Below are 24,171 nucleotides of genomic sequence, written 5' to 3'. Positions count from 1 at the left end.
TGCTCAGAAGGTGGTAGGCTTCAAACGCGGGCGGAGCGCAGACATGGGCCGCGGGCTGTGGCGGCCCGGAGCCGGTCCAAGAAGGAGCGCAGCTGTTCGCGTGGCCCGCGGCCTCCCTGTGGCTGTGGGGGAGGGAAGAGGAGGAAGGAGGGGGCCTGGGGCGGCGGGACAGGGCTTTCCAGATGCGCTTTTGCTGTGCCTGCCGGAGGGTAAACGCGATAACACTTGGTCAACGTGGGTTTTCTTCCAACAGAGTTTTTTGAGCTCATTTCCAAAGCTCAGAGCAACAGAGCAGACGACCAGCGCGGGCTGCTGAGGAAGGAGGACCTGGTGCTGCCCGAGTTCCTGCGTCTGCCACCTGGACCCCCGGGGCTCGCCCTCTCCCCCTTGGCCGCCCCCAAGGCCTTCTGCACGAGACCTGCGACAGGCCACAGCGAGGAGAGCGCTCCCCGGCCCCGCGAGAGCCCGGCCACCAGCCCTGGCTCTGCCGACAGCCCGCCTCTCTGCTCCCCCGGGACCCCTGGGACCCCCAGCCCCCCGGCGCAGGCGGCGGAGGCCGGGGGCGTCCAGACCGTGGAGGGCGAGCACGTGGCCGACCTGACGCTCACGGGGGAGGGGCACCTCAGCAGCCCTAACAGCACGTTCCTGCCGCCGCCCCCCACCCCGCCGGGCTCGGCCGCACCTCCGAGACCAGGTACCTCCGGGCGCGACGCCCCTGCTCCTCTCTGACCCCCCTCCTCCCTGCCCGCCCGCCCGGGGTCGCCTGCCGGTGCTGTCCACCCACTTAGAAAGCGTCAGCGGTGCAAAGTTACCCCCTCCGCCCCTTAATCCCTCTAAGGAGGTTTCAGCGTGCCAGCCCCCTCAGGTACTGTGTTGGTCGTGGCGGCCTCTGCCTTCTCTAAAAGGACCCTGCGGCCGCTGAGGTCAGGGTGTGGCCAGGATGGGCGGCGGGGGTCTCGGAGGGGGTGTCGCCCCGTGGCGTGACGCTCGTGAGCGGTGCCCGCACTGGGCCCGGCGGTGCCCTCCCGCCGTCTTTCCCTGGGTCCCCGGCAGTAATGCCACCAAGCAAGGCCCTGGGGATTTCTGCAAAATGTATGTGTTACTTTTATTACAATCTGGATAGCTAGCGGTTTTAGTATTTTCATCTCAAGGCTGAAAACAACAGTGTTTGTCTTGAGCAAGTGGGTGAAGCCCGTGTGATTTAGAGCAGGACGGCTGCGCTGACCCTGCAGGGAGGGTGTTCACCCTCCGCCCATCGGTCAGACAGCAGGTGGGGGCCCTGCGTGCTGGGCGCCGGGATCCGCATGGGGTTCCCTGACCCTGGGTGGTCACAGGCGGCCCTCCAAACGGAGGCACGAGCGTGTCAAGGTGAGCAGGGCTGGTGGTGGAGCTGCTCCTTAGCCGCGTGTGTGTTAATAGCAGGTAAAGCGAGGCCCCCGGCCTCCCGGGAAAGCGGCTCCCGCCCCGCACTCGGGCCACGGCCTGTGTGCCCGGCCCCGAGGTGTAGGGGAGGAGCCTTGTCCACGCAGGCCTGTGCCCGTGGAGCCCCTGGGTGCCGCCGTCCTCTCTGGCGGGCTCCGTGGTGGGCAGACACTAGCTGTGGCTGCTGTTGGGGGTGGCGGGAGGCCCCCTCTGGTCTGAGTCCTGCCCCAGGACTGGGTCCTGTCGGACCTGCAGCCGCATCTCCGTGGGGACCCAGGGCGGCTCTGTACCTCTGGCTCTGTACCCGTGGGGTACTGGCACTTCGGGGACTGGCTCTGCGGGCCGGGCTCCCGGCGCCCTCCCCACGGAGACAGCCCGCGGACGTGAAGCCGGGAGAAGCCGCGGCCTTCCTTGCATGTCTCCTGCACTTCGATCCGACTTCCCCTCTGATCTCCCCGTAGACACCTGTGTGTAGTTTCACCTGTGTTTTGAGTCTGTGCTCTTCCAGGAGAAATAAACTCTGCATCTCCTCACTGGACTGGTTTAAAGCGCTTTCCTTTCTCACTTGAACATCTGTTTCCTCTTTAGAAAACTACAGGTGTATTTTAACCCGGGAAAACATTGCACATCTTAATGGAATTCATTGGGTTTACTTTAATGTACTGGCTTTCGAAAGCAGACCTTCACTCACCAGACGTTCTTGAGCACCTCATGCACACCCGCAGACACAGCTGTGTAAGGGCGGCAGTAACAAGCTCCACTGGGAGGCTGGGTGTGACAGTGGGGACACCGCGAGGGGCTGGCATGGAGCGCTCGGGGCCATGGCTCTCGCCTCCCTGAGAGTTCCGGGGTCGGGGGCCGGGTGGGGTGCCAGGTGGTGGTGGTGAGCCGGCCGGGCCGGATCCCTCCCACTCGTTCCCCGTAAACCCGGAGCCCCGGCTCGCTGGCTGCCCGCTGTCCAGCCGTTTCCTCCGAGCTCCCACTGGGCTTCTCTAGCTCCACATTGCGGGCTTGGGGCATTGGGCCCACGTGGCTTACCCAGTGCGGGGCTCGGCCTTCCCACCTGTGGCCCGGCAGCGTGGGCAGTGTGACCGGCGAGTTCTTGCATTTCCGGGGTGTGTCGCCGTTGGTGCCCCCCCCCCCCGTGCACTCGTTGTCCCTGATGAGTAGGAGCCCAGGTGGAGACCCTGGATGCTTGGCTCCGTGGGTGTCCTGAGCAGGGAGGACGGCAGGGGGGGCCGTGAGGGTCTGTGATCAGCCGCGTCCTCATGGAGCTGGGAAGGGCCTCCGCTCCTCCTCCGTTCGCCCTGCGAGGCCCTCGGTGGGACGGCCTCCACCTTGGGCTCGCCGGACGGATCCTCTGCTCGTCCTGTGAACCTTGCGTCCACCTTTGTGACGCGGAACCGGACCCGAGGTTCCCCCGCCAGCGTAGGGCGCCGCAGACACCCTTGGGCCAGCGCGCGTCTGGACCCGGCGCTGAGCTGTATCCTCGGGGCCCAGAGGGCAGGTCTCATCCACACCTCCTGCTGATTCTAGCTGCCGGGAGCTGTTTCCTAGGTGGTGGCCACCGTGGCCCCTCCGTTCAGGGCGAGAGACACAGCGTGCTGATGCCGCCGGACCCTGGGGCGGGGAGCCGGGGCCACGTCTGGGCCGTGCAGCCCGGGGCAGGTGGGGGGCTGCCCGCAACGCGTCCCCATGTGCGGAGGGTCCCCTCAGAGCCATGCTGCGCCTGCACCCTGGCCCTTGGTCCCCGGCACCCTTGTACGGGGAGGCCTGTGAGTGCCCGATGCGGCCGAGGGATGGAGGTCTTTGAACGGCCGTGTGGCCCAGGCATGGAGCCTCCGCTGCGGGACGCAGTCTTCCAGTGTAGCCTGCCGTGGATTTGGTCCTAATCCGGGCCACCTTCCCCACTGTTACCTGTTTGGTTTCCAGCAAAACTCTGGGCATTGGTGGGCGTTGGTGGGCATTTCCCGTCCCGGGGAGGACCAGCTGGGTGGCGGTGTGAGTCCTCTGTCCCAGCAGCGCGAGCGTCAGGTTCCGAGGTCAGCGTCCACGGCCCTGCAGAGGGCGGAGCCAGCCTCAGGGCTCACTCGCCCAGCAGGCGAAGACCCCGCGTCCACATAGGCAGACGTGGAGAGGGCGTGGGAGTCGCCCCCAAAGGGCACCTGCTTCCCAGGGAGAGAGAGGAGCTGTCTTCAGGGCTGACCAGCAGGCGGGCGGGTGGGCGGGCGGCCCCGGCCCAGCAGTCCCCCTCCCCCGGCCCCCAGGTGTCCTTGGGCTGGACGGGTCCTCACCTTGGCCCCCGGCTGAGCACTCAGATGGACACGGGAACCCCAGGTGCAGGGCTTGACCTTGTGGGACCTGCTGTCCCAGGAGGCGTCTGGTGCCCTTCCCAGGCCCTCCCTCGCCGGCCCTCCCTCTGTCCAGTGGGTGACCGCAGCCCCTCAGCCAGGCACTGGGCAGGCTTTCCATCCCTCTCACTGCCGCCTGTCCGTGCTGGTGTTGGACGCCCGGGTCAGGGTCCTGGCCGGGCCTCTCCCGTCCCCCTCCTGCAGGAACGCGGCTGCCGGCAGGGCCACCCGCCCCTCCCTAGGAGTCCTCGCCACCAGTCCTGGCCTGGGGTCCCGGGGACTCAGCACAAAGAGATGCTGCTCACTGGACGGGGCAGAAGTCGCCCGACTTGGGGGCCTCGTGCCACAGTGTCCAGGGTCCCCAGAGGCACGTCCAGTTACCAGAGTGGGGTCAGGAGCCCTCAGCTCGCTTCCTAGCAGGTGCGTGGAGCTGTCCCGCTTGCCAGGGGTCGCTGTAGCCTAGTAAGTTGGTTTCCATGGGAACGGGGCTGGAGTGTTAACCAGAGGCCACAAGCCCAGATAAGGGCCACACCGTTCACCTTGGCAGTGAAGGCAGCCAGACCACGTGACCTTGCTTTGGCCGTGAGTCCCAGGAGCCCCTCTGCACCTGGCTGCTCACTGGTCAGCCACCCCCCCTTCGCCCCCAGCCTGGACCCCCAGCCAGTCTCGGCGTGTCACACCTGCTCAGTCCCAGGTGAGGCGGAAGCCCTGGGCTGGGGACAGTAGGGGACGTGCAGGTGTGCACGGGACAGCAGCCACAGTGGGGATCCAGCTGCCCGTCCCCTGGGGCGTCAGGGCCTCCCGGGACAGCCGTGCGGATCTCCCCAGCCCGGGCCCCAGCCTCTTGAACCTGCATCGCCACCCCACCACTGCCAAGTTTGCACTTGTCCCTTCAGATGTCCCCTCTCTCCAGCAGAGCCCTGGCCCTTCTGTCTGGGCGGCAGGGGGACACCTCCACCGCGCACACCTGCCTTCCAGGAGGATGGGCCAGCCTCCCCAGTGCAAACCGTGATGTGCATGTGGGGGGGCTGCCTGGCCTTCTCGGGGTCACGTTGGTGCCGGGGGTCCCGGCGAAGGCAGCCCTCTGCCAGGGCTCTCTCCAGAACCCCCCTTCCATTGGAGCATGTTCTGGCGCTCTGGCCTTGCCCTGGCTAGAATGCACCTGAGTCCTGCTAGATGTCTGGGGGCTTCTGCCTGCACCCGGCCCACTCCACAGGCCTCCACGGGCTTCCCAGAGCTGACCCAGCTGGCCCAGCACCCCTCCCCAGACCCCAGCACGGGTTGCAACAGCTCCATCCTCCTGGCTGCTCAGGCCGACGGCCCCGGGTCTCCCCTCGCGCGTCCATCCTCCTCGTGTCCCCTTCTCCGTATGTCTCCCCCATGTGCCCTGCGGCTGGTCTGCTCCACCCGGCCCCTGGGTCTCTCAGAGTGGAAGCCACGGGCCGCCAGTGGCTGGCAGCGTGACCTCCCACACCCTGACCTGGGGCCGGCACTGCTGCAGCCGCTGCCCACGTACCCTCCCCAGGCTCTGCCCATCTGCACGCCTGCACTCGGTATGGCCGTGACTGCCCGGTCACCGCTCCCCTCTTTTACCCTGTACTGCCATGAGCGGGAGTCCTGGCATCCATTAGGTGCTTAGTACAGATCTGCTGGATGAGGAGCTTTGCTTCAGCACCCAGGGAGAACTGCAGATGGACAAGGGCTCAGGCTGTACCCACCGCCCTGGCTCCACCCGTGCAGCCCTGCACCCGCCGGCCCCAGGAGGAGGGTCCTGACTTGGCCTGCACCTTCTCCCGTTGTGGAGCCTTGAGGGCCAGAGCAGACCTGGCCGCTGGCAAGGGGCTGATAGGTGGGCTCTCGGGAGGGGTTCTTGGGGTCCCGATTGCCACAAGGCTCCAGCAGGGCACCCTGTGGGAGGGCCTGACTGTGCAGAGTCGGAATCAGCCGGGGGGCAGGGCCCGTGGTCCCTGGGGAGACGAGGGGTCAGCAGGGCAGCCTGAGGGGCGGGGGATGCGGCGCTGGCTCCGGCCCCGCGTGCGCGTGTCCGAGGGACGCGGCACTGAGGCCCAGGGGGCGACCCTCATGAACAGGGCAGACCCGGCTCCCTTCGGAATCGGCGGCCCCTGAGCCCTGCAGGGTCCCCCGTGCTGCTGCCCCCGCCAGGAGAGCCAAGGGGAGCCTCGGGAAGCTGGGAGGGCAGCCGCCCCGGGCAGGCCCTGTCACGGAGGCCGTGACGCCCGCCCGCCGCGCGGGGCTGGGTCCCTGACACTGAGTCACAGGCCTGGGGCTGCCACTTCCTCAGGAGAGCAAGTCTGGGCGGGCAGGCAGGAAGGGCCTGGACTGCAGCCACCCTCCCTGTGACACGCCCGTCCCTGGCCCGGGGACGAGCTTCCCGTCCACAGAGGCAGGCGGCCCTCCACATCCTGAGCGCACCCGAGCTGCCCAGGCGTCAGACGGGCCGTGGCTGGGGCCCCTTCCCCTCGCCGGCCTCTGTCCTCCTGGGGGGTCCAGACGGGGCTGGACAGGAAAGGGCCGTGCCCCTCAACCTGCGTGGGGTCACGGGCCTCTTAATGCTCCAGACAAATGCCCCAGATGGGGACGAGCGGTTGGGGAGCAAAGCCCTGCCTCGCTGCCCAGCCCCCGCCCAAGCGCAGACCGGCCCCACCCCATCACCTGCTGGCCCTGCGAAGCCGCCGACAAGCGGGGGAGGGGTGGGTCCCGCGGGCGCCGGGGAAGGCTCCTTCTGCCGCCTCTGTTAGCTCAGAGGACGCAAGGCCCTCTCGCAGGCTTGGACCTGCCCCGGGGGTTCTGGGGGCCACAGAGCAGCTCCTGCAAGGGGAGGCGAGGCTCCTGACCCCCACGGCCGTCCCCACTCCCGCACGTAGGCCTCGGACCCACGCAGGGAGCAGGGTCTTCGCCTCCACCGGCAAGGCCCGGGAGGGGCGGTCACCAGAGCAGGACCCTGTGTCCCTGCGCCTGGACTCCTCCAGCCTGTCCACTGGGAACCTGGGGCTGGGGCTCCCCCTGCACCCCAGGCACCTGAGGGTCCCTGGCTCCCGGGCTCACTGAGAGCACCCCACGGGCATGCTAGCCTCCTGGCTCCACCTGCCCACACCAGGGCCTGGGGCTCTGCCTGGCCCCTGGCCCCGGGGTGAGCCCTGGGGGGGCTCGGTGGAGGGAGCCGAGGCTGAGGGCGCCTGCCGAGCGCCCTGTGCCCTGCCCACAGCGACCTGGTTCCTGGGGACTGCACCTCTGTCCCCCAGGGCCCACCCCCGGGACCAGCCAGGGTGACAACGCAGTGACAGCCTGCTGGGGTGGTTGGCAGGGAGATGTGGCTGCCCAGCCTGGGATCAAAAGCTTCCAAGGCAGTTTCAGGCAGCCTGGAACTCCTGGGGCCTAGGTGGGGACTTGAAGACAGAGGCCTGGCTGACCACTGAGCAGCCTGGAAGGGGGCAGGCGGCAGGGTAGGGTGGAGGAAGGGGCACTCGGCTTGGGGTGTTGCTGATGGGGTAGGAGAGCGTGAAGGACTCAGAGTTTGTGTGGCTGAAGAGGTAGGCCCGGGTCGACGGGCAGGTGGACAACTGCGTGGCCAGGTCGCGAGGGCCCTGGCGGGCATCGGCGGTGGGGCTCAGGCCCCTGCCCCACTGGGAGCCGCAGCCCTTAGAGACGCCGGGCAGTGAGCTCTGTGGATGGAGACCCAGAGTGCCCTGAGGGTCCAGCCCCGTCTGGGTCAACCCACACCCAGTGCTTGGTCCTCCCTCAGCCCAGCAGCATGCCTCCCCCTGGAGCCCCTCCCTGACGGCCCCTCGGCTGCGGACAGCCCCCCGAGGAGGAGTGGAGGCCTGGCCCTGAACCTGAGCCGCAGTGGGGTGCGGGACGGGCTGTGGGGGTGTCTGAGAGGCGCAGCGGAGGTGGCTGGGAGGCTTCCCACGAGACCATCCCCCATGTGGCCCTCCTCGGCCACCCCCCACCCCAGGGGCGGCTGCCTCCCGCTGAGGGGCCCTGGGACCGCCCCCCCCCCGCCCCAGCTCCTCCGCCATCTCAGCGCCCACCGAGGGGCACCACGTGCTCCTTCCCATGACGCAAACCCACACACAGGCACGCACGTCCCACCCTGGCGAGGGGCAGCGCGTGTCGTCTGGGGGCGGGTGCCCCTGATGCCCCCAGGGCATCAGTGGGGAGCTGCAGGGGCTCGGGTGCCGGGCTTCTCCCCAGAGGGGGCCCCAGCTGGGCGGACAGCACCCTAGTGGGTGGGCCGTCCCCACTGTCCTGGCTGCGCTGGGTGAGGACAGGGTGCAGGGTGTACCCGTGACAAATGAGGGGCCGCGCCGGTCCCACCACACGGAACCTGGGCCCTGCGCCCCCAGACCCCTCCCCCAGCTTGCTCCTGTGCAGCCTGCAGCTCCCTCGGCCTGGGACCCTCCCCACTGCAGAGGGCTCCCTGCGCCAGGCCTGGGGGCCCCAGGTCAGAAGTTGCCTGCCCCTGGGATGCACGTGGGGGTCTCAGGAGCCCCTTGCCACCATCTGTGCCAGGAGGGTGGGGTGGGGTCTCCAGCCCAGGGTGGGCAGATGGGTGACAGACTCTCTCTTCTCCCCGCGGCAGGAGGTGGGGCCCGAGGCAGCCGAGGCCTCCCAGTCAGCACGATCGTCGACGTGGACCGTGTGGCTGGCTCAGCACCTGGGCCGGGCAGCAGCATCCCGGGGGTGTGGACGGGCCCCTGGAGGTCACGGGCCGGCGGGACCCTGACATCAGACCGCCCCGGCCTGAGCCCCGGCCTGGGGGGACCTGCCAAGCCCAAGGCGGGCCCACACCACGCCACCTTCGTCTGAGGCTGCCGCCCGCGCACCCGACCCAGCTGGCCGGCCCTCCCTCCCGTCCCGGCGTCCCAGCCGCCCGCCTGGACACACATGTGGAGAGCAGAGATCCTGAGGGAGCCGCTGAGCCTATCTCGAGGGCCTCGGACGGGCCTCCTCAGCCACCCCTGGGGGCCGAACCAGCAGAGGGCGGGGAGGGTCCTGGCCCCGGGCACTCGCCAGCGTTGGCTCAGGGCTCCCTGGCCCCCGCCCCAGCTCCCGCTCGGCGTCCAGCCTTCCCGCAATAAAGCGTCTTTGAGGACCAGATTGTCGGCCTCGTGCCTGGTCCTGGGGCCTGGACCCTGCCCTCAGGGAGCCGTTGTTCCTGTGGCCCTGTGCGTGTATCGGCAGGGGGCTGGGGAGAACCGGCTCTCGGGGGTGAGGTCGGAGGTGAGCAGGGAAATAAGGCTGGCCTCGCGGGGCGCGAGGCTTAGCCTGTGGGCAGTGGGACGTGGTCCTGCCCCCTCCAGGGCCCTGGTCTTGTCCACGTCACAGCGCCTCGTGCAGCTCGGTGCAGGGTCTCCTCTTGGGGTGGCCACTGGTGGGGGCAGAGCTTGGCCTGGGGACCCTTCAGGCCACTCTGACCCAATCCCCCGCCCTTGGCCTCATTTAGGGAGGTGGTCTGGCAGGGCCTGTCTCTGGAGGGACCACCTCAGGGGAAGCCTGACTGCCCTGCCCGGAAGGCCTGGGAAAGAGTGTCAGCCTGTGCAGAGGTCCTGAGGCTTGAGCGAGCCGGGAGGGGACGGGGTAGCAGGCCGGGCCAGTGGGCAGGGCTGCCGTGTGACGCTGGGTGGGCAGGGCAGATAGAGACGGCGCCATCAGCCCGGGTGCCTTGGCAGAACCCCGGCGCTGAGCAGCTGAGGGGCCCCCAGCACCCCTCCCTCCTCCGAGATGCATGTCACGTTTGTCAGAAGGGCCCTAGGCCTGAGTGTGCCCTGGGCCGCTGGGCTGCTCTGGATCCTCCCAGGGAGCTGTGCTCTGAGCTGGGGGTGCCCACGTGGAAGAGAGGGCCCGGCACCCACCGCGTGCCAAGCTGGGTACCCACTCGGTTTCTGCTCTCGCTCCGTCTGCACAGAGGGAAAAACGGGGGCCCAGAGAGAGTGCGATTTGGGGGTGCACAGTGAGACAGCTGCAGTGCCAGGCCCATCCCCAGGCCAGCCCTTCTCTCCGCCCCATGCAGGCAGCTGAGCTGACTCATGGGGACCAGGCCACCCACCACCACCACCCCTGCCGCCTCCGCGGCCCCTCAAATTGCAGAAGAGGTTCCCGTGGCAGCTCTGCCTGCAGCTGCAGTCATGAACCAGGGGCCAGCTGGGGCGACAACTGTGGCCGCGTCTGGGGGCGACACCCCAGTGTCCGTTCACAGACCTGGGCAGGACCCCAAGCCAGGTCTCTGTGGCCCTGGTGCCTGGCCGGGGCTTGGGATGGGAAGGAGGGCAGCCCAGGACAGAGGCGGGATGGCACGGGTGGTCCCGGCTACGAGGGGAAGCCCAGGGGCGAGAGGGCTTCCTGAGGGGGTGCCCCAGCGGGTCCAGGAGCAGTGGGGGCGGGGAGCTAGGACAGCAGGCAGGGGCTCTGGTATTGCCCACCTCCTCCGCTCCACTCCGCCTCCCCCTGGAGGCCCCACCCCAGGCTCGTCCTGGGAGGCACAGGCAGAAGTGCTGTAGAGAAGGGCAGCAGAGGTCCCTGTCCCAGGGGGCATTGTGTGCAGCGGTGCACACACCCTCCTCTCTGTGCCTGGCCTCTTGCAGGCCAGGGGCCACATCCCATGCTCCAGGCCTGGGCCCTCAAAAGGGCTCAGCATGTGTAGGTGCTCTGGTTGGTATAGCTCACAAAGAGACAGTGGCCAGCCCTGTGGCCAGGTAGGAACCGGAAGCTGGGGCTGTGGGGGTCCAGGCCCCTTCCTGCCGTGTCATCCTGGAAGAATTCCTGGAGGAGGCGTCGTAGCTGAGACTCGAGGACATTGTCAGGTCCAGGACCAGCATGGCTGAGGCCAGAGGGGCCGGCTGGCTCAGGCTGGGTGAGCTGGGCAGCAGACATGGGGGATGTGTAGGCCTGGCACGGGAGGCAGCCGGGGTTAATCATTTCCAGGCGGCCTTGACCCCCACCTGCCCTGGCCACTCTGCTCCCGCCTCCTGCTGCTCCTCACGCCAGCCCAGGAGGAGCCATGGGGCGCTGGGCCTGGGTCCCCAGCCCCTGCCCCCTACTTGGGCTGTCCCTGCTCCTGCTGCTGCTGCTGCTGGTGCCTCGAGGGGCTCAGCCCCAGGCTGGCAGGGTGAGCACTGACCCCACTGCACTGTGATCATGGGCTCTCCGTGCCCACTCCGGGTCCTGGGGCTGAGGCCAGGGCAGGGTGTGGGGTGGGTGAAGGGCCCAGAGTGGCGACGGCCAGCCTTCCGGGGGTGAGGTGGGCGTGCTGGGCTGGCCTGGGGGACGGGGGGCCTGGGGATCCAACCTGCTGGCCCCCACCCAGGGGCATGGAGACTGTTCACCTCTCTGGGCCTCTGCTGGGTCCACGTGTTTGAGGTGGGGGCGGGGGGGGGGGCTCTGAAGGCCTCACAGCTGCTTTCGTCTGTCCCCCAGATCAGACCCCCAGGGTTCGAGCCTGGAGGGCAGTGGTGCCAGCCTAGCAGACCCTGAGCCAGCTCAGCCTGACTCCTTGGACTCGGTGGGAGGGGAGGGGACAGGGTCCAGCTGAGGCCATGGGAGAGCCAGTGTCCCCTGGTCCCTACTCCAAGACCTCAGGGCCCCAATATGGAAACTGAGTCAGGGACTGAGTGTGAGCGGGGTCCATCCCACACCGACCCCATCACAGGCCTCTCGGCTCTTCCTAGAACCCAACGGAACCCCCAGAATGTAACGCCACAGTGATCCCTGGGACTCCCGCGATCCCCGTAACCTCGGTGACCCCCAGGACCCCAGCCACAGCGACAGCACCCAGGGCAGAGGGACCCCATGGTGGAGGGCTTACCCACCTGCCCAGGGCAGCCCCCTCCAATAGCAGCCCTGGGGGCACAGGTGGGTCAGGAAGGCTTCTTGGAGGTGGCAGGCTATACCTAGATGGGGGGTCTGGAGGAACACAGCAGCACTTAGGGAGTGGGGTATGTGATGGGGGTTGGGAGGTGACCAGTGCGGGAGCCCTTGATCCCTGTGTCTCCTCTAGCAGTGCTCACCGAGGCCGGGCAGCCCTGCAGGTTCCCCTTCCGCTATGGCGGCCGCATGGTCCACTCCTGCACTACAGAGGGAAGTGCCCACAGGAAGTGGTGGGTCCCAGTCCCTGTGCCCCGTGCCCGCCCTGGAGATGCTTCTGCTCCCTGCCCTCCGTACTCCACACTGAGCCTGGCACACAGCAGATGTAGTGAATGAATGAATGAGGGAGTGAATGGGAGAAAGCCCCAGAGTGGTCAGCGTGGGTCCCTGCGTGAGTTGGGGTTAGGGTGGGCGGGTCTCTGGCCTGGGACCCCCGCGTCACCGCATGCGTCACCCCCAGGTGTGCCACGACTCACAACTATGACCGGGACAGGGCCTGGGGCTACTGTGTGCAGGCTTCCACTCCCCGGGAGGGCCCAGGTGGGTGCCGGGGGTCTGGGCCCGAGCGCAAGCTAGGAGGGGGCTGGGCCGGTGGTGGCGGTGAGCTTGAGGGGCGTCAGAGCTGACCTGGGGCTGGGGTCCTGCCTGGTGTGCAGGAGGGGGCTTCGGGGTTCATCCCACTGCAGGCCTCGGGGCCTGCAGGAGTGGGGAGTGGGGAACACCCTGCCCCGCAGGTCCTGCCCTCTCGGGGGGCCACATAACTGCTTTGGCCATTGCCGGGGGTCATAGCGCCCCCTGGTGGTCAGGCTGGGCCCTGCGGCTGCACAGGAAGAGCCCTGGACGTGGAGGGGGCCCAAGGGGTCTGCAGGGTGTGGTGCTGGCAGCCCCGCCTACAAGGGTCCCAGGGCACACGGAAAAGGACTGCGCTGCCCGATGGGGGTCGGGCTTTCAGGGTGCTGGATGCAGAGCCAGAGGCCCACTTGCCCAGGGTCTGAGAGCTGGGCAGAGGATGTGGTGAGGGGGAAGACCTGTGCTCACTCCCAGGGCACGTACACACCACGGAACTCAGGAGGGGCAGCTTTAAGGTGGTGGGCCCTCGGCAATGAGAGAGAGTCACGGCGTGGGGAGGGAGTCATGAGGCCTGGCCGGGCTCTCAGACACACGCCTCCCTGCTGCGTGTGCCCAGCTGCCCTGGACCCATGTGCCTCTGGCCCCTGCCTCAACGGGGGCTCATGCTCCAGCACCCAGGACCCCGAGTCGTACCACTGCACCTGCCCCGTGGCCTTCACTGGCAAGGACTGCGGCACGGGTGAGCAGGGTGGGGGCTGCAGGGCAGGGGGGCGCCAGCCGCACGCGCGGGGAGCAGCGGCTCACTGTGCCGCCCCCAGAGAAATGCTTTGACGAGAGCCGCTACGAGTACCTGGAGGTGGGCGATCGCTGGGCCCGCGTGCACCGGGGCCAAGTGGAACAGTGCGAGTGTGCGGGGGGCCAGGTCCGGTGCCAGGGCACCCGCCACACAGGTACGGGGGGGCGGGCCGTATCGCTGGGCCTCCCACCCGGGGAAGGGGCTCGTCCAGGGCCACCCAGAGACGGGCACTGGGTGGGAACCAGGCCCTGCCCCTGCCCCTCAAGGCCCAGCTTCTGAGCCCTCCCCCCAGCTTGTCTGAGCAGCCCCTGCTTGAATGGGGGCACCTGTCACCTGATCGTGGCCACCGGGACCACTGTATGCGCCTGCCCCCCAGACCACGCCGGGCGGCTCTGCAACATTGGTGAGTCGCTCGACTTCAGAGCTGCGTGGCCCCGCGTCCTGGGGCCCAGGCTCACCACGCACCGTGCCGCCCGCAGTGCCGGCCCAGCCCTGCTTTGTGGGGAGTGGCACCGAGTACCGAGGCGTGGCCAGCACGGCAGCCTCGGGCCTCAGCTGCCTGGCCTGGAACTCCGACCTGCTCTACCAGGAGCTGCACGTGGACTCTGTGGGCGCCGCGGCCCTCCTCGGCCTAGGGCCCCACGCCTACTGCCGGTCAGCACCGGGTGGGCAGGGCCTGTCCCTGAGTCCTGACCCCTCGGCTTGGGAGGCTGTGTGGCGAGAGGAGCCCAGGGCCAGGGATTGGAACCACCTGCAGAAGGGGCCAAAGGCTGTGGGGTGGGGGTGGGCAGAGTGCCAGGAGCCGCACCCAGCTAGGGGTCCCCAGCTCTCTCCTCCCACCCGTCACTGAGGAGCCGTGACTGACTCCGCTGCCCACCTGCTTCTCCCTGCACCCCAGGAACCCGGACAAGGACGAGAGGCCCTGGTGCTACGTGGTGAAGGACAGCGCGCTCTCCTGGGAGTACTGCCGCCTGGCAGCCTGCGGTGCGCGCAGCTAGTGGCTGGGTGGGAAGCAGCAGGGTGGGGGCAGCACTGGCCCCGCCCCCGCTGAGATCACCGTGGTTTCCCCGTGGCCCAACCCACTCCACCTGCATGCCAGGCCTCCTCTCTCCGGAGGACCACGGCCCCATCGGAGAGATGGGGAAACTGAGGCTCACCAGAGCAGGGCTGGTCCAAGGCCACGCAGTGGGTTGACACCAGAGGTCAGAGCAGGCGAGCTGGTCACCGGGTCCTTTGGGTGGTCCAGCCGGGCTGCACTGTGCCAGGACGGTCCCCAGAGACAGGGAAGTGTGGGTGCATGTGGATAATGTGAGTACCCTGGAGTCAGACCCTGGCAGTGCGCTGCTCCATGAGGCCAGCCCGCCCCCTGGCCCCGTGCTCCAGGCCTCTCTGACCATCCCGAGTTGGCTCTGGGGTCCCAGGCTGCTGGGAAGGACATGAATACCTGCCAGGTGTGCCAGGCCACCCTGGTTCCCACAAAGCCTTGTGGCTGGGTGCGGCTCTCACCATCCTGCAGATGAGGGAACTGAGGCTCAGAGTAAGTCATGTGCCCACAGGGGCAGAGCTGGGGACCCTCTTTCAGACGAGCTGCCTAGGCTGGGTCAGGAGGCAGGTGAACCACGGGGGACCTGAGGATGGTGGACGCAGCCAGTACCCTCTCTGGCCTGGGGTGTGCAGAAGGGACCCGGGGTGTGTGAGCGGGTAACCTGTGTTCCCAGGATCCCTTGCCAGAATTCAGCCCCCGCCCACCGAGGCCCTGCTGAGCCTGCCTGGGCCCGCGGCAGCTGGACCAGCCGGACGCCAGACCTGTGGCAAGAGGCACAAGAAGAGGAGCTTCCTACGGCCACGCATCATTGGTGGCTCGTCCTCGCTGCCCGGCTCCCACCCCTGGCTGGCCGCCATCTACATCGGGAACAGCTTCTGTGCCGGGAGCCTTGTCCATACCTGCTGGGTGGTGTCTGCCGCCCACTGCTTCTCCAACAGGTGAGCGGTTCTGGCCCCAGTGTCCACGACCCCTGCGCCATCCTTCAAGCCATCCACCTCTCCGCCCACCGCTATCTAGGCCTCCGCGCCCCCACCCGGCCATACACCCATCATCCACTCTCTACCCGCTACCCATCTACGCACCCACCCGCCTGTCCTAACCATCACCCATGTGTCCCCACGTTCCGCCACCTACCCGTGTAAACCCCGTCCTTTGGTCCCTCCGTTCCCCGTTGCCCCTCTGACTCAGGTGGGACTCAGCGCTCAGCCCAGTGCTGGGCATGGAGACTGCCGAGACCCGCCCCATTCCTGCCCCGGGGTGCTGTCCCTGTCCCTGTCCCTGCCCGTGTGGCCGCGCAGCCCTGGTCCTCGCCCCGGGAGCTCCAGGTCTCCCCGCTCAGGGAGGGGCGGGGCGGGGCGGCCGGCGCGTGCGCGGCAGGGTGGTGGGTGTGGCCCGTGCCTCGCAGGGCCCGCCCCTTCCGGCCCCGCTACCCCGGCCCAGACCGAGCTGGTGGCACCGTGGGGCGCAGGGAGCCCGAGGCCCCGCCCACTCGGCGGGCTACCGGAGCGGAGGGCCGGCTGGGGCTGGCGGCTGGGGGAAGGGTCAGGGGTGCGAGGCCCACTACCACGCCCCAGGGTGGGGGACAGCGAGCTCAGAGCAAGAAAGGCCAACCCGTCCTCCGCTTCTCACGGCTGTGATGGGAACAAGGCTCTGCCGTGGGGAGTGGGGGGCTCTCTCTGGGGGGGGTTCAGTGGGAGGGAACGGGCCTGACAGTGGCATCCCAGGGAGTGGGACGTGAGAGGCGGCTGGGGGCTTGGCGGCGTGAGAGTCCGACGGTGAGTCCCCATCAGTCACCCCAGGGACTACAGCGTAGGGGTGGGGGGCAGTGGGCATACGTCCTGCCCTGTGCTGACCGCTGTGCGACCTGTGAAACAGGACTCCTGAGGCCTCCCCAGTATGGATGGGATGGGGGTGGTTAAGAGGCTGGAGAAGGGGAGCAGGCATTCTCTGCTCACGTCCAGGGAGGGGCTGGGGAGGGCCAAGCTGGATGGAGGGGCCCGTCCCCTGTGGGCTGGACTCCAGCACCCTGGTCCCTGGCCTGGGCCAAGCAGGGCTGGAGGAGGTGGGTGGGACAGGGCATTCGTGTGCAGGTGCGGGGGGGTGAGGGGAGTACTCAGGCTCCTGGCCCCACGGGTGACTTCACAGGAGGCCTGCCCCTGTAGCAGGGGCGTGGGGCAGAACCGGTGACCAGAGCTGGGATCCGCAGCAACGTGGGTGCCTGTCAGCACAGACCCCACCTAGACCTGCACAAGGTCCCCCAGGGTCATTCATGCCACTGCCTTAGAGGCGGTGCTGCCAGGACGGGGGCTGTGGCCCTAGCTCCCCACTCCCTACTGCACTACGGCCCACACCCCAGCCCCTGCTCAGGTCTCTCCCAGGGCCTGGTGGGGGCGGGGGCCCTGCACAGCGTCACTCTCCTGGGATCGTCTACCGGATGCTCTGTCCCCGTGGGTAGGGGGCGAGCTGACCTCAGGGGCCCGAGAGTCATGCTGCCACCAGCTCCCACTGCACAGCCCCCCCAGGGAAAGTGTCTCTGTGGTGCTTGGCCAACACTTCTTCAACCGCACGACGGCCGTGACGCAGACGTTCGGCATAGAGAAGTACATCCCGTACCCCCTGTACTCAGTGTTCAACCCCAGTGACCATGACCTCGGTGAGGCTCGGGACCGGTGCTGTGTGCTCTGTGCACACCCAGGGCCAGAGCCAGGAGAGAGGCTGGGAGTGGGTGCCAGGCAGGGGAGGGTCCTCAGACACTCAGGGGACGGGTGGGAGGGAGGGGGAGGGGAAGGAGAGACAGAGCGGGGAAGGGCGGGGGGAGGGCAGTGAGAGCAGCTGGTGTGGCCGAGTGGCCTCGGCGCGGCTGGAGGAAACCCTGGCTGGCCAGCATTGCTGGCCCTCCTGTCGCCTCCTGGGCCTCCCAGGCCGCAGCCCCTCTGCCCGGTGGGGCTGGACCCCGTGTGACTCAGCAGCCACCTTCGGCCCATCGTGGGCCCCCAGGCCGCAGGCTGACCCCCTGCCTCTCTCCCGTCCAGTTCTCATCCGGCTGGAGAAGAAGGGGGAGCGCTGTGCTGTCCGCTCCCAGTTCGTCCAGCCCATCTGCCTGCCCGAGCCCGGCAGCACCTTCCCCGCTGGGCACAAGTGCCAGATAGCGGGCTGGGGCCACCAGGATGAGAGTGAGTGGGGTGGGCGCGAGGGGCCAGCGTCGTGCCCCCCGGGAGCAGCGGCCCGGCCCTGCAAGCCTCGCCCAGGCTGAGTGCCCCCTGTCGGCCATCAGATGTGAGTAGCTACTCCAGCTTGCTGCGGGAGGCCCTGGTCCCCTTGGTCGCCGACCACAAATGCAGCAGCCCGGAGGTGTACGGGGCAGACGTCAGCCCCAACATGCTCTGCGCCGGCTACTTCGACTGCAGGTCTGACGCCTGCCAGGTGAGCCGGGATGGCCGCCCTGGGAGCGCAGGGCTGGCCGGGAGCACCCCCAGGATGGGCGCTCACTGTTGCTGGAGGCCCGGGGGCCAGGAGTGGGGTCCCTGCTCACAGGGGGCGGGGATTGAGGCCCGGGAGGGGCCGGCTCCCAAAGCCCAGGCTCGGGCCAGCTGTCCAGCCAAGGGCAGGGCTGTCCACGTGACGTCGAAGGCCAAACCCCTTTTCACCCAGAGTTCTCCCAAATGGGCTCAAGCGATCGGCCGATCCCAGTGTCCCGTTTCTCAAGGGCTCCTCGGGTCTGCACATCAGTGCTGAGTTGGAGAAGCTGCTTTACTCCCCACTTTTATAGGTGGGGAGACTGAGGCCCAGAGAGGTCTGCTCACTCTTCCCAGGTCACACAACTCACAGGTGGCAAAGGGTGGGGGGGCTCGGCACTCAACCACGTGGTACAGCAAGCGCCCTGGGGGAAGTCAAGGGTGGCTTCATGGAGGAAGGGGCGCTGGCACTTGTCCCAGGGGGTGAATAGGGGTTTGCCAGGTCTGCTGGAGCGCGGGGCCGCCTGGTGCACATGGTGGGCGGAGGGGGGACCCAGATGGAGGAGGGCTCTGCTGGTTGTGGAGGCGAGAGGGGGCCGCAGCAGCCCACTATTGGGAGGGCGCCCTGCCTATGCGGTTGGGGGAAGGGGGGCAGCCCCCTTACTTGGAATACCCATGTCATCTGTGCCCAAGCTCTCGGGAAGCCCACCTCGAGGGTTGACCCCTCTGGAGGCATGTTCCGGGTTGGGGCGAGGGAGCCTGGGGTGAGGGGCTGGTGGACTATTTCATGGGTGTCGAGGAGCTGAGCCGTGAGTCTCCTGAGCCAGGCCCCAGGCTCTGACCGGCCGCTCTGCGCAGGGGGACTCAGGCGGGCCCCTGGCCTGCGAGAAGAATGGCGTGGCCTACCTGTACGGCGTCATCAGCTGGGGTGACGGCTGCGGGCAGTTCAACAAGCCCGGCGTCTACACCCGCGTGACCCGTTACGTGGACTGGATCAGCGACCGGATTCGGCCCCCCAAGCGGCCCGTGAATCCCTCCTGAGACCACCCCTGGGGACATCGTGCCTCCTGCCGTTCCCTCCTCACTGGCAATAAACATGTTTCCAAAAAGACCCCGGCCCACACTGCCTGTCCCGCTGCCGCCAGCTCAGCCTTCCCCGCCCCCAGGCCGTGACCCCCGACCCAGCTTTGTGGATGCTGTGGCTTCAGGGCTGGGGGCCCCAAGCCAGCACCCCAGCTGCTCAGAGGAGAAGGGAGCCTGTGACCCCACAGGGAGGGTCTGGCCTCATGGCCTGGGCAGTCAGGATGGGGATCCAGACTAGACCTTCTCCAGAGCAGGAGCTGTGCCCAGCCAGACCCCTCTCAGACCCTCCCCCAGGCAAGTGGGGCTTGGGTCCGGGCACCGTGGGCTGTCCCACGGCAGCGGACGCTAGAACTTAAGACAGGTTATTTGGGAAAACCCCTGGCTATCATTTTGCTTCAAGGAGGCAGCCCGCCCGACTGCAGCTCTCCCTTAGCCGTGTTTTCTAGGCGGGGAGAACTGGAGACTTCCTCTGAAGGAAGCCAGGGGAAGGGAGGAGCCCCAGTGCCAGGGTGAGTGGAGGGTAGTGGGTTGCACCAGCCAGGCAAGACACTGTGGGCACGGGATCTGAGATGCCCAAAGGGCCCAGAATCCTGGGCCAGAGGAAGCAGCACATGCAAAGGTCCTGAGACAGAGCTGATGGTGGCTTATTTATTTTTATAAATTTGTTTATTTATGTATTTATTGGCTGTGTTGAGTCTCCGTTGCTGCGCGTGGGCTTCCTCTGGTTGCAGCGAGCGGGGGCTGCTCTTCGTCGCAGAGCACGGGCTCTAGGTGCGTGGGCTTCAGTAGTTGCGGCACGTGGGCTCAGTAGTTGTGGCTCGTGGGCTCTAGAGCGCAGGCTCAGTAGTTGTGGCGCACGGGCTTCGTTGCTCCGCGGCATGTGGGATCTTCCCGGACCAGGGCTTGAACGCGTGTCCCCTGAATTGGCAGGTGGACTCTTAACCACTGTGCCACTGGGGAAGGCCCTGGTAGTGGCTTATTTGAATCAAAGTAGGGAAGTGTGGCTGAGGCCAAAGAGGGTGGGATTGTGTGTGTGGGGGGGTGGGCTGTAGTGAGGTGCTGGGGGTGTCCCAAGTGCCCCTGATGGGACAGCAGGGTGGGGATGTGATGACATTTGTGGTCAGGAGAAGAGGCCTGGGTATATGGGGGTGGGTCAGAGCGGTGCCCGGTGCTGGGACCCCTGGTCTCAGGGAGGGTCAGGAAGAGGGTGGCATTCAGCGCATCCAGCCCCAGCCCCACCCATCCTGCTCTGGGCATGGGGCTCCTGCCCAGAGCAGCCCAGAGGGTGGGGTCCTTCTCCCCACAGTCCCTACTCCCCTCTGCTGTCATCTCCACAGCTCCACCTGGACCGGGTCTCGCCGCCTGTCCTGGTGACACGCCAGGGCTTCCTCCATGTCACCCCTCCCATCTGGGAGCCTACCCCCAGTCTCTGTGTGGTCTGACTCCACCTGCCTCCAGCCCCTCTTCTGCCCCCACAACTGCACTCTGACCACTCGGGCCTCCTTGTGTTCGTGAAACTGACCAGGGCCCTTGCGGGCGGTGCTCCCACTGCTGCCTAGAACATTCCCTCCCGTACCGCCCCTCCCCCTTCACTCAGCCTTTGGAGCGCTGAGAGGCCTGACCAAGGGGGCCTGAATGGGGTCCTGTGGCCACACCCAGCTGCAGAGGAAGCTGGGAGGGCAGGGAACAGGGTTGTCATGACAGGACCAGACAAATCACCAGGGACGTGCACTGCCCCCAGCAAAGCCGGAGGAAGAGAGACGGGCACTGGGAGGACAGCAGTGTGTGTGCCCATCGCCCCAAATGCCGGGGGTGGTGCTCAGAGCCCTTGAGCGGACCGGGACGTGCTGCTGAAGCCCCAGCACGCTGACTGCAGCCAGGACAGTGGAGGCTGGTGCTGGTGCCCCAGGAGCGTGGAGGGTGGAGCGGCTCCCACTCGTGAATCTCGGACCTCCGACCACCTGTTCTCGGCCTCCAGGAAGCGTGTTGCTTCAGTCCCACTGCACCTCTGCCTGATGTGAGCTCTCCCTGACCTCCTCCCCTGTGAGTGCTGAGCGCGGATCTGTTAAAGAGGTGACGTGCATTTATAGATGGTCTAACGTCAAGCCAGCCTTGCATTCCTGTAGTGAGCCGTGCTGGGTCAGGGTGGGAGCCAGCTACCTTCCGTCAGCTTCTCCAGATTTATTCCCCACCTTGCCCTGTGCCCCATAGGCTGCTCTTGATGGGCTGTGTCAGTGGGCTCCTGTGCCCTTTGGGGGAGCCCCAGCAGAAGGTCAGAGGGGGGAGGAGTGTGAGGTTGGGGTGTTGATTTCCCTGGCTCCCTCTTCTGGGGTCGCCTCAGTGTTATAGGTTGGATTGTGTCCTCCCCAAGCTCGTATATTGGAGTCCTAACCCCTAGGACCTCAGAATGTGACCTGATGTGGAAAGAGGATCTTTAGAGAGTGTGGGGCCTGATCCAATATGACCGCGTTCCCCTAAGAAGGGGAAATTTGGACGCAGAGACATGCATAGAAGGAAGATTATGTGAAGAGACGCAGGGGGGAGATGGCCCCTCAACAAGGCAAGGACAGAGCCTGGAGCAGGTTCTCAACCGTCAGAAGGACCCAGCCCTGCTGGCCTCCAGAATGGTGAGACGATTTCTGTTGGTTAAGCCCCCGGTCTGTGGTGCTTTGTGACGGTACCCCAGCAAGGGATACACCCAGATCCCTTAACTGAAGGCCGTGATCCTCCCAAGATGTAAATGACGCCCCTTCATGGTTCAGGGAACCCCCCACCTCAGGTCTAGAGGTGGTTCCACGGCTCTCTGACTGGCCGGGGGCTACACAGTCACGTACTGTGCCCCTTACATACAAAGGTGTGGTTCCTTCCAAGAGCACACCTTTGTGAATAATCCCTCCTTGAATTGTCCTAATGTAGTGTCAGCTGCTGGGGCCCTGGCTTACACATTCTGTCATACTTGTTATAAGCTTTTCTTGGATTGACTTAAAGTTTGTTTAGGGTTTTACATTTACGTTCCTGAGTGACACTGGCCTGTAATTTTCCTCTCCTATACTCTTGGAATGACTGTCTTATACTCTTTGAATGGCTGTACTGATCTCATAGAAAGAGTTCAAGAATGTCCCTTCTTTCCTGATCCACTGGAGGGCTGCAGAAAGCTGGAATGATCTGTGTTTTGAAAGTTTGGTAGAATCTCCTATAAAATTCCCTGGGCCCGGTGTTTTCTTTGCAGGATGTTATTTAACTACAGAGCCATTTTCTCACGCTCTGGGACTTGTGGAGAACACTGTTTCTCCTTGAGCTAGCTTTAGGAAGTTACACTTCCGTGAGTGTATCTGTCTCCGTTTCCACGTCTGTTGCCGTAAAGCTGTTCGCTTGGCATTGCACCTCACACATCAGCAGTTACTGGCTGTCAGCACTTGGGTGGCGTTCCGCGGTCTGCTGAGAAATCTGCTTTAAGTCGAACTGTTGCTCTCTTGCCATGACTCCGCCCCCCCCCAACCCCATCCGGCAGCCTTCGTGCCTTTTGTCTTTGCTGTGCTGCGGCCTCACCACAACACGTGCGGGTGGGGGCGTCTCCCCGACTCATCCCGCCTGCTGTGTGCGGACTCCTGTTCAGCTTGGATGTTTGCCGGTGCCCTTGGCCGTGGCGACTCGGCGGGGTCCAGGCTCCTTCTCTGCAGAGCTTCCGGACATTGTGTATCAGAGTGCTGCTGCGATGACACAGATGACATCCAAACGCAGCGACGTACAAGCAGCCACGTACTGAGCTCACGATGCCGGGCGGGTTGGTAACGTGGCCTTGCTTGGCGGGGTGCTTCTCGCCGCCTGGGCTGGCTCCGCCACGTACCTGGGTCGTCAGTGGGTCTTAGGCGGTTCTGCCCCCGGGGGCTGGCTGGCTCTTGGCTGGGGCTGTGGGGTGACCGGGCCACACGTCTTCTGTCATCCGGCAGGCTAGCCTGGGCCCGTTCACATGGTGGTGGCCGGGTTCCAAAGAAAGAGTGGACGTGAGCTGCTCAAAGTGGATTCCGGGGTAGAGCCGGATTCCGGGGTAGAGAGGCAGGCTCCACCTCTCGGTGGGAGGAGGTCACATTTCAAGGGGTGTGGGTGCAGGTGAGGGGAATTTGCAGCCATTTACTCAATCTTCCACACTGTCTGTACCAGTCTGCTCGGGCTGCCTTAACAGAAGGCCACAGACTGCGGGCTTACACAACAGAAATTTCTCGTGGTTCTGGAGGCAGAAGTTCAAGATGAAGATCCAGTAAGGTTGATCTCTGGGGAGGCCTCTCCTCCAGGCTTGCAGACGGCCGCTGTCCTGCTGTGTCCTCACGTGGCCTTGCCCTGTGTGTGTGCTGAGAGACAGAGAGAGCTCTGGTGTTTCTCCCTGTGTTTTAAGGCCACAGTCCTATGGGATTAGGGGCCCACCCTTATGACCTCATTTAACCTTAATTACCTCCTTAAAGATCCTATCTCCAGGGACTTCCCTGGTGGTCCAGTGGTTAAGACTCTGCACTTCGATCCCTGGTCAGGAAACTAGATGCCGCATGTCACAACTAAAAGATCCCGCGTGCCACAAGTAAGAGCTGGCGCAGCCAAGTAAATAAATAAATAGATACTTAAATATTAAAAAAAACCTCATCTCCAAATACAGTCATAGTGGGGGTTAGGGCTTCAACAGATGGATTAGCGGGGACACAGCTGGGTCCATAACACCCCATCTCGCCATGCAGTGGATGAGGAGGGTGGCAGACATGCAGGGCTGGGAGGTGGCGGTCATCACCTCCTCCCACTCTGCTGGCCAGAGCCCCTTCATGTGGCCCCGCCTGACCGAGGGGAGCTGGGAATTGTGAAGGAGTGACACAGGGTATCGCTCGGGTGGACACAGGCATAGAGTTTGCCACGATCAGCTGGTGTGTGTCCTTCTCCAGCCTCACTGAGCACCTGAAGATACAAGACAAGGCGGCCTGGCCCTGGTCCCCATCATTCCCTTGTGTTTGTAAAACCCGTGATCATTTTGAGAGACCCTCACATACATCATCTCATTTGGGGGCTCATCATAATAACGTCAGGCTGGGAGAGGAAACAGGCCAGAAAAGTCGTGTGATGGTTAAAGTTCATTTGGGTGGTGGACGGCAGGTGCAGCGTCTGACGGCAGATCCCTCGGCTGCAGAGCCACTGATGGGGTGACACTGCCCTGGGGCCATGGAGTCTGGCAGTGGTGGCAGTGTCCTTGGCAGTGATGTCCAGCAGCAGTGCCCGTGGCTGTGTGGCCAGCCGGTGGTACAGCTCTGACCCACGGTCGGGGGGCTTCTTGGAAGGCGGCTGTGGAGTCCGGCAGGGCAGTGGCGCAGGGCGGGCGTGGCGTCCGGTCTCACGAGCGTGGCTGTGCTCCCCTGGTGCCCTATCTCCTGCAGCTCCCGCTGGATCCCCACCTCCCCTGGGTTCTACTCAACACCTGACATTCTTCCAGCAGATTCCTTCCTGCTTCAGTGGCCAGAGTCAGCTTCTGCCACTTGCAACCAGCAACTCTGGCTGCAACAGCTGGGGAAACTGTCTTAGTCCGCTCGG

General features: G+C 65.9%; 2 protein-coding genes across 5 annotated transcripts in view; both read left to right on the top strand.

Annotated features, from left to right (window-relative positions):
• Positions 1-8,885, top strand: part of RGS12 (regulator of G protein signaling 12) — a 94,738-nt gene extending 85,853 nt beyond the window's left edge. Inside the window, 2 exon segments of the mRNA XM_029235959.1 lie at positions 254-694; positions 8,377-8,885. Coding sequence (XP_029091792.1) covers positions 254-694; positions 8,377-8,603 — 668 coding nt within the window. The 3' untranslated portion in view covers positions 8,604-8,885.
• A 1,684-nt stretch (positions 8,886-10,569) lies between these two features.
• HGFAC (HGF activator) lies at positions 10,570-19,245 on the top strand. 4 transcript variants are annotated; one of them, XM_029235851.1, is made up of 14 exons: positions 10,570-10,902; positions 11,462-11,645; positions 11,794-11,890; positions 12,118-12,197; positions 12,844-12,966; positions 13,046-13,177; positions 13,316-13,426; positions 13,503-13,677; positions 13,922-14,007; positions 14,742-15,006; positions 16,582-16,721; positions 17,101-17,241; positions 17,343-17,491; positions 18,382-18,629. In XM_029235851.1, exons 1-14 carry the CDS (start codon positions 10,795-10,797, stop codon positions 18,562-18,564), a joined length of 1,974 nt encoding a protein of 657 aa, XP_029091684.1. In that variant the 5' UTR covers positions 10,570-10,794; the 3' UTR covers positions 18,565-18,629. The 4 variants fall into 4 exon arrangements, with proteins under 4 accessions (XP_029091684.1, XP_029091683.1, XP_029091685.1 ...); XM_029235850.1 differs by having other exon boundaries at positions 10,768-10,902; positions 11,791-11,890; positions 18,382-19,245; XM_029235852.1 differs by having other exon boundaries at positions 10,768-10,902; positions 11,791-11,890; positions 17,720-19,245.
• Positions 19,246-24,171: the final 4,926 nt, after the last annotated feature.

Source organism: Monodon monoceros, unplaced genomic scaffold, assembly GCF_005190385.1.
Source record: "Monodon monoceros isolate NGI ecotype Baffin Bay Population unplaced genomic scaffold, NGI_Narwhal_1 Super_Scaffold_20, whole genome shotgun sequence".
In the NCBI taxonomy this organism is placed as follows: Eukaryota; Metazoa; Chordata; class Mammalia; order Artiodactyla; family Monodontidae; genus Monodon; species Monodon monoceros.
Note: the sequence above shows the minus strand (reverse complement) of the source record. Positions and strands in the feature narration are given on the sequence as shown.

Excerpts from the sequence above, each read along its gene's own strand:
- HGFAC (XM_029235849.1), top strand. The coding sequence starts at position 10,795 with ATGGGGCGCTGGGCCTGGGTCCCCAGCCCCTGCCCCCTACTTGGGCTG. Across the intron at positions 12,967-13,045 it reads TGGCAAGGACTGCGGCACGG|AGAAATGCTTTGACGAGAGC; the intron begins GTGAGCAGGGTG and ends TGCCGCCCCCAG. Across the intron at positions 15,007-16,581 it reads GCCCACTGCTTCTCCAACAG|CCCCCCCAGGGAAAGTGTCT; the intron begins GTGAGCGGTTCT and ends CCCACTGCACAG.